At 51.2% G+C, this 8,346-nt stretch overlaps 1 protein-coding gene and 1 long non-coding RNA gene across 2 annotated transcripts; both read left to right on the top strand.

Annotated features, from left to right (window-relative positions):
* Positions 1-1,720: 1,720 nt before the first annotated feature.
* Positions 1,721-4,562, top strand: LOC118885555. Its single transcript, XR_005017507.1, has 3 exons — positions 1,721-2,873; positions 3,509-3,702; positions 4,243-4,562. It is a non-coding gene; the product is annotated as an uncharacterized LOC118885555 (long non-coding RNA).
* Positions 4,563-7,408: 2,846 nt separating this feature from the next.
* C19H19orf33 (chromosome 19 C19orf33 homolog) lies at positions 7,409-8,307 on the top strand. The gene is made up of 4 exons (XM_036834266.1): positions 7,409-7,558; positions 7,680-7,774; positions 7,900-7,980; positions 8,121-8,307. The coding sequence occupies exons 1-4, from the start codon at positions 7,537-7,539 to the stop codon at positions 8,268-8,270; spliced, it is 348 nt and encodes a 115-aa protein (XP_036690161.1). The 5' UTR covers positions 7,409-7,536; the 3' UTR covers positions 8,271-8,307.
* The last annotated feature ends 39 nt before the right edge of the window (positions 8,308-8,346 follow it).

Below are 8,346 nucleotides of genomic sequence, written 5' to 3'. Positions count from 1 at the left end.
GGTTTAGAAATCTATTCCAGAAGCAATTGGCTAAATACCTCATCCAATTCCCCCCAGCCTCTCTGGTCCATGGTAGACGTTGCTCATGGATTCTGGCATTCTCCCTGCCAAGCCTTCCAGGCAGCCTGGTGCTCCAGGCCCTCACTGTGGTTGACTCAGAGTTGGTGAACAGGTGCCATATCCCAGACAAATTGGGCCACCCCCCCCCGTTCCCCCCCCCGCCCCCCCCCCCCCCGCCTCCCCAGTGCTCCTCAAGAGCCTGTGGTCCAGGGAATGAGGGCCTAGACATTGGGAAGAGACTCTCCGCCTACCACCCGCCTCCAGGTGTGCAACAGCAAGCAGGTCACTTAACTCCTTTGAACCTCCAGTTTCCTCACCTGTAAGGTGGGTGGATGTGAGGGTCACATGAGATCATAGATGTCAGGTTGCCCATGGGAAGTGGTGGCCACCTCTGCCCACCTACCTGTGTCCTCGTTCCTCCTTAGTAGTCGGTGGTTCTTCCCTACACCCACCCTGCCACCCCACGAGCAACTCTCAGGTCCACTCATGTATCCCTTTGGATTCAGGAACCTCAGACCCACTGATGCCTCTGGCCTTTCTCTACCTGCTTGAACAAGAGTTGTCTCTCCTTCATGTGAAGGAAAAAAGTAGTGTGTTTGGATTTGAAAAGAAACTGTTGGGAATCACTTCACTTTTTTCGTTGTTTTTTTTTGCCGTGCCATGTGACATGTGGGATACTAGTTCCCTGACCAGGGATCGAATATGCGCCCCCCGTATTGGAAGCTCAGAGTCTTAACCACTGGACCACCAGGGAAGTCTGGGAATCACTTTTAAATAATTCTACTGCAGTAGGAAGATCATGAAGTGAATTCTCCTAACACCATCAAGGCCAGTTGAGTTTTTGCAGGTTTTTCATAGTGTACCTTTATATGTTTCTGATGCAGAAGTTATCTCTGTGACTCACTTCTGCCAGAATTTGTCCTGTTCTGTCTTGTGGTTTGGGAGGCCCCGTGGCTCCACTTGCTCCTGGCAGATTGACAGCATGGGGCCTTGCGGCGCTCCTTGTCTGCCAGTGGTGTCTGTCTCCCTTCTGTACTTTTCCGGGTTATGATGCTGTTCTTCCAGTCTGGTCAGCCACCTCCTGCCACGCCACTATGGCCCTTGAAACTAAACTGCCATGTTTTCCACTTTCTAGACCATTTAAAGGCTGACGTTGGTCCTCTTTTCGTTGCAAAAGCTGCCTAACAATAGGCCAGTAGCCAAGGTGTTCAATGGACATTTCATGGCCTTTGTCATCCTCAGAGGTGGAATGGACTTCTAAAAAATCAACAAAGATCTCTACCTCTTCCTGGTCCATACACTTTAGGAAGGTAGTTTGGTCACTGAATGTGTTTGTCACCAGAAAGGATTTATCTCTATCTCCTGGGTAAAGATCAGGTCAAAGGGGTTGGGAGTTATATAGACTATTTCGAAAATTTGGAATTCTACCCTCATCATTCCTGTGTATGATGCATCTTTCTTCCCCCTAACAGCAAGCCCAGGTTCGCCTGGTTGGTGCACCCTCTGGGTGGCAGCTGACCAAAGGGGGGCCTCAGGAATTAATTCTGGTTCAGCCTCCGAGATTCTTTCTTGGATGACTAGTCCCAGGTCATGAAAACAATGACCACTTGGTCACTGAGTGCCCTGCCTGCCACGTCTCCCTACAGTGGCCCACGTGGTCTCTGTAAATTTGTAAAAATGCTTGTTCCATTCACATCTGACCTTTCCAAACAAAAGGTCTGGGTGTGAGTAGGTGATGATACAAGAGGTAAAGCTATACCTTCTGGGATGGGAGTCACACTGATTTCGTGTCCTCGGAGGGAGAATAACAACCTGGCACCTGGCAAGGGAACACCTCAGACCCCAGGAGGTGGGGGGGAAGGAGCGGTGTAATCAGTGCTCTTTCTGTCCTCTAGATCCAACACTGCAGCCTGCCAATCCATCACCTGGTCCGCCTGAGCCCTGCAGCAGGCAATGTGACACATAGACCCAGCCACTCCTGAACCATTCTGCTATACCCGATGCCAACAGCAGCCACGCCTGAATGTGGGCCCCACCCATAGACGTTTACAAACACACGGACCTGCTCAGCCTTGTGCTAATCTGGCTGATAACAAAAGCACACACTTCTGATGCCAAGCAGCTCTGGGCTATGCCATGTATGGCAATTGAGGCTGCAGCTACTCATGGCACTGCCCATGTGGCTTAACCAAACCAGTGCAGTGGTGTTCCAAGTCAAGTTTAATAACAAATCCTGAACTGGAGTGTCTTGTGCCCAGTACTCTGCGTGTTTGCATGTGGGAAAGAATGAGTCACGATGTCTCTCCATTGGGCATGAGGACCTGCTCTGGGGCCTTGTAATTATTGGCAGTGACACCAAAGATCAACAGGTCAGTCTGAACTCCCTTGTGGGGTTCCTAATGGATAAGAGACTAGCCTTTGATTACATCCTGGCTGTCTGAAATAAGCCCTGCTTGGTCACAGCTTGATGAGTCCAGGACACTGGATGGCAGGTTGGCCTCATCAACAGGAGTCACTGCTACTTGGAGTCCTGCTGACAGTAGTTAAATGCCGTATGAGACAAACTGAATTTGGTCCCAGCCTCAGTCAAGTTAATCCATCAGAGCAGCTGACAGAATGGCATACGCATGTGAAAATTCATCAGAAGCCAAGAGAGGTGCATTGTTTGGAAAGACAGCCCTCCACAGGGGTCTCCTGCTTCTGCGTGTCTTGCTGGGTGTTCCAAGAACGCGCAACCCTGACAGCTGTTTACCTGGGCCATTCTCAAGGTTGGGTCTGCAGTGAGAGCACCTTGAGGGATGAGGTGAGGCGAGGTAATGGCTCCCTCTGGGACAAAGAGCAGGCTTGCCTCCTGTCTGCTATAAAGCGGTGTGTACGCCACGCTCAGCATCCCTCTATTGTAATGCTACCAGTCCCCGCATGTGCAGTGTCCATCTGGACCTCCGCTTTGCCCCCATGGGGCAGGGGAGGCCAACACACAGGTCGATGCTTATGCTGCTGCTGTAACAAAGCCTTTTGTCTCTGACTCAGGAGTCTCAAGGCTCCTGCCAGCGCTTTGGAAACAGTTACAAGGCTAATTTTAATTTATTAGCTTGTAAATAGAATAAAATCAAGTCCCAAACACAACAGTCAGAGGGGTGAGGCCAAGCTTGGGTTTCTCTAGCTGGGCTGTCAGCCCCTTGGCACCTCCTGAAGGAGCCTCTGTTGAGATTTTCTGATTATTAGTATTCCAGAACATCTAGGGCCAGTGCAGCGTTTCTGTCTTGTGGGAAAAGAAACTGAGTCCCTGCATACTGTGTGCTTAAGGTCATCCATCTCCTGGGATGTGGTTAGGTTCAAAGAAAACACTCCAGAACAGGGATTATGTTTGTAGGACTGGGGCACTCTGGCCATGTAAGCTTCAGGAAGAAGACGAAGCCAGGCCTTCAGCAGTTTCTCTTCCAACTAGCTACGTCAGTCCACAGACGTGCAGGAGCACCGGACCCCCATGGAGGACTGTCTCTTCCAGCACTCCGCTTCTTGGTCCTATACCCCTAAAGTTGGCATCCAGAACTCTCTTCCTAAACTGCAGTGATTAAGTAAAAACTTCAGGGTTGGAGTGACCCTCTGAAGCGTGTCTGCTGGTGAAATGCTGGAGAAAAGGTAAGCTGATCTTAGCAGTGAATGACATGGGGATTGCAGGCCAGTTGGGAACACAAGTCTCTTTTTCCTACAAAGGAGAAGGCATTGCTTATACCCATAGGACCAAGTCATTTTAGGCAGAAATAATGAGGAAACAAGCAGGGGAGGCAGTGCCATTAGATACCAGGAGCAGGCAGGGCCTGGGGAAGACAGGCATCAGCTACTGTCTCTGCTTCCATTAGCCATGGAAGATGAGAACTGAATGGCAGGGAACTCACTTTTAAAGAGCAGATGGACACGCCCTTGTCGTAGGAGGGCCCTTGTCTCACCTACGTTTTTCATCCAAGTATTTATGTCCACCTTCCCAGCTTTAATCTCGCCTCCATTTGTAAACCTTCCGGAATAGGGGAGTAAGGGAGGGACACTTGCTGCCGACAGGCAGTAGTGATAGGCTCCCGTGTCCCATTTCCCTTTCTTCCTTTCAGTAATAGAAGTCCCCAGGTTTTAGTGGGTATGTGGCTGCCCAGCTAGAAACTCGCTGTTTCCCTGTCTCCCTTGCAGCTGGATGTGACCAGGTGTCTAAATCCTGACTGAAGGGATGTGTGCTGCCTCCCGGTCGGGTCCTTAAAAGGAAGTGGTGTGCCCTCCACTTGCCCTTTTCCTTCCTGAGAACCCGATGGTGGGGGCCAGCCTCCCCACAGGCCCAGGGGCGACATCCTGGAGGAATGCAGAGCACCCAGGCAGAGGGAGCCCGGTCCCTGGATGGTCTTGCAGAGTCACCACTCACCTGCTCTGGACTCCCACCAGCTCAGGTTTTCGTGGGAGAGAAAAGTGAAGCTCTCTTGTTAAGCCTCTGTCTTCAGAGTCTCTGAAAGCTGCCACATCCTAAATATAATATAGGAGCGAATAACTGGGGGTCTGAAGGACCAGGCCGAGGTCTCCCTGGACCCATTCACTCACTCACCCCACAATTTTATTTAGCACAGCAGTGAAGAGCTACTACTTCCTCTTGAGTCTGGAAGGTCTCACACTGCTGTCCCACAACCTGCTAGCCCAGTGTCCTACTGTACCTTTTAGGGCTCAACTACATATAACATGGGGATCCTATTGCCAGTTTCTTAAGGAATCATGAGACTGTGTTTGTGAATCATAATAAAAACTAACATTTATCAAGTATCTATTTACCTTGTCCCAGGCACGCTCTGTGCAAAACCATTTACCTTATGAGGTAAGTTCCATTTGACAGAGGAGGACAATGAGGGCCAGACTGACTAACTTAATGGTCCACAGAACAGTAAGGGGTAGAGCAAGGATTCACCTGTAAGCAGACTGACCTCCAGAACCCAAACTCGTAGCCACTCTAAGCTTGCTCTAACCTTGCTCTAACCTGCCGTTACCACACTGCCCGGCATGAGGTAACCTAATTCACCAAGTGATAGGGAGCACCAACTCTGAGTCACACCGTTCCAGGCGCTGAGCAAAGCAACGAAGCTCCCACCCTCCTGAATTTATGTTCTGCCAGGAGAGACAGGCACTTTCGCTCATATCCTGCACACGGTTGTCGGCAAAGTCGCAATCACTGTTCACCTCCTCTTCTCACTCAGAGTAAAGACCAAAAATCTTTGATTTACAAGACATTCCACCACCCACCCCAACCATCCCTCCTCTTCTACCTCTCTCCCTCCAGCTCTTCAGATACACAGGTACATTCCTGCCTCAGGGCCTTTGCACTTGCTACTCCCTCTGCCTAGATAGGCCTCCATGTGCTTGCATGGCTTGTTTTCTCACCTTCAGATCTGTACTCAAAAAAGACTTCAGTGAGGCTTCCCTGGTAACTCTATCTGAAATCCAGCGTCTCCCAAACATACTACATAGTTATTCCCTGGTCCCCCTTCTTGCTGTAGTTCTCTTCTTAACACATATTACTTTAAAAAAAAAAAAATAGAGTTCATTGAGTTATAAGTTACATAAAACCCATTTCAAATATACAATTCAGTGATTTTTAATAATTTTACCAGGCGGTGCAACTATCACCATAAATCTGTTTTTGAACATTTTCATCCCCTTCCCCCCAGTAAGATCCCTCATGGCCATTTACAGCTAATCGCCATTCCCACACTCAGCTCCCAGCAACCACTAATCTACTTTGTCTCTCTAATTGCCTTTTCTGAATACTTCATATGAATGATATCATACAATATGCAGTCTCTTGTGTCTGGCTTCTTTCACCCAGCATAATGTTTTTGAGGTTTATGTAGCTGTAGCGTATGTCAGGAGTTCATTCCTTTTTATTGCTGAATAGTATTCCATCATATGGATAGATATATCACATTTTGTATATCTATTCACCAACTGATGGACAGTTTTGTTTCCAGCTTTTTCTAACATACTCTACATTTTGCCTTGTTCCCCCCACTAGAATGTCAATTCCATGGGGCTGGAATTTTTGCTGGGTTTGTTCAGCTCTGTGTCCCCAGAACTTGAACTGTGCTGGACACATTGTAGGTACTCAATAAATATATGCTGAAGGAACACGTGAGAATAAAAACCTGAGAGAGTGGTGAGCAAGGGCTATCTATGCTGGCCACGAAGCAGGGGAAAGGGGATGGAGTGACGAGGCTCCGTGGAGCCAGCAGTCAGGGCAGTCTCCTCTAAGGAATGGACTTTGGAGCAGAGACCTGAATGCACAAGGCTGATTACTGCACGCTCATCATCATCCGGAGGCCTCAGCTATCTGCTCCTGCCTAAATGCCAGCCTTGCCTGCCACTCCTGCAGGTCCAGGCACCCAACTTGGCAGCAGGGCTGGGCTGGAGAGGGACTCCCAAGGACTCCTAGCCTCACAGCCATCGGAACAGATGACGCAGGCCCCAACTCCTCCCTGAGCCTAACCTGGGCCCTGCGCAGTGTGGGGAGGGAAGGCTGGGCTTGCCTGGCTGCTGAGTGACCCCCAGGGTGAGACAAAGGGGCCAGGCACAGCCTTGGACTTGAGCTACACTGCCTGGGTTCGAATCTCAGTTCTAGCCTGTTCACAAGGGGCTAATTTTGTCCCTTGTCATCTTAACTGGTCCTTCAGTTTTCTCACCTGTAAAATAGGGATAGCAACCGTAGCTACCTTTTACTTAAAAACCAAACATTATTTTATAAGCACTTACTCCTTGTAACTGTGTGCAGGCATGGTTGTGGGAAACTAATCCATTTGATTCTTACAAGAGCTCCATATGGTAGCTGTCCTTTACAGATGAAGGAAACTGAGGCCCAGAGAGGGGGAGTAACTTTCCGCAGATCCTTCTGCTACTAAGTAATACAGATGGGCTTCCAATCAGCAGACTGGTTCCAAGTTCATGCTTTTCACTCCTCAGACACTGCTTCTCACCAAGCCAGAGGCATTGTTATAGTGAGTTAATGTATCTGAAGCCCTTGGAACAGCAGCCCGGCACGTAGGAAGTACACAAGGAGTGTCAGTATTATCACATAAAACAGAGGGCACTGGGAGGCACCCTCCCTCTCATTTCTTCAAAAGCAAGGACCTGACCCTTTTAGGGGAAGCTAATAACAGCTCTAGCCCCTCAAATCTGCAACTGCCCACACATTCCTCCCCCAGCCCCACCCACCGCTCACTTGCCAAGGCTCACTGGGTGGGTGGTGGTGCGGGGGAGACGTAAGTTAACTGTCCACCCTCCCCATTTCCCAGAGGACCAGTTGGGCGGTGCTGGGGAGGGGCCATGAGTCAGGGCTAAGGACTCTGAACAAAGGTCTCGGGTGGGGCTCCTCAGAACTTCCGGGGCCGGCCCACTGCCTCTCCCCAAGGCCCGTCCCCTGCCTCTGGCCCTGCAGACGTACCTTCTCTCACCACCATGGAGGTCGACCTGTCGGCAGGTGCGCTCCTGGGGAGTGGGGAGCTTGAGGGGCAGGGGGCCAGACTCAAACCCAGGGACTGCCTCCAACGGGGCATCCCCTGCGCTTGCACCAACGCACCCAATTTCTCTTCTCTCTGCAGCCCTGAAGTCCACCTCCAAGAAGCCCCAGGGGGCAGGCCAGGTGGGAGACCCCAATCACGCCCCCGCCAAAGTTCAGGGAGCTGATAACCTGAAGGTAAGTCACTTCATTCTTAGGAGGGTGTTTCTGACCCCAGGGCCCCGGTAGGTCTGGGGCCTCCGACATGGGGGGATGGGAGCTGGGAAAGGGGTCCCCTGCCTCACTGCCATGCCTCCGACTAGCATCACCACGGCCACGGCCACGAGCACGGAACCTCCTCAGATTCCAGCTGCAGCTCCAACGACTCAGAAAATGAGGCGAAGGTAAGAGGCTTACCCCTCTCTAGCGGGTGCCCGGCGCCCCAGGTGAGGGCGGAGTCCCAGCCAGGAGTTCGGGCCGACGTCTCACAGGCGAACCCTCTCTCTCCTCTCCCTCGCCCCCCCCCCCCCCCCCCCCCCCCCAGCCCGGCGCTGCCGGCTCCGAGCAGCACAAAAGCGCCCCGGGCAAGGTCAAGAAGCCCAAGGTGAAAAAGGAGAAGAAGAAGGAGGAGAAGAAGGAGGAGAAGAAGGAGGGCAAGAAGAAGGAGGGGAAGAAGAAGGAGGCTTCCCACTAACGGGCCTGGTCGGGGCTCATTAAACCTTCTCTCGGTCTCCAGGTTGCCTTTTGTCCCCGCCCCGCCCTTCCCCATC

The sequence above is a fragment of the Balaenoptera musculus genome, chromosome 19 (assembly GCF_009873245.2).
Source record: "Balaenoptera musculus isolate JJ_BM4_2016_0621 chromosome 19, mBalMus1.pri.v3, whole genome shotgun sequence".
Classification (NCBI taxonomy): Eukaryota; Metazoa; Chordata; class Mammalia; order Artiodactyla; family Balaenopteridae; genus Balaenoptera; species Balaenoptera musculus.
This window is presented reverse-complemented; position numbering and strand designations above follow the sequence as displayed.

Excerpts from the sequence above, each read along its gene's own strand:
- C19H19orf33 (XM_036834266.1), top strand. The coding sequence starts at position 7,537 with ATGGAGGTCGACCTGTCGGCAG. Across the intron at positions 7,559-7,679 it reads GGAGGTCGACCTGTCGGCAG|CCCTGAAGTCCACCTCCAAG; the intron begins GTGCGCTCCTGG and ends TTCTCTCTGCAG. Across the intron at positions 7,981-8,120 it reads ACTCAGAAAATGAGGCGAAG|CCCGGCGCTGCCGGCTCCGA; the intron begins GTAAGAGGCTTA and ends CCCCCCCCCCAG.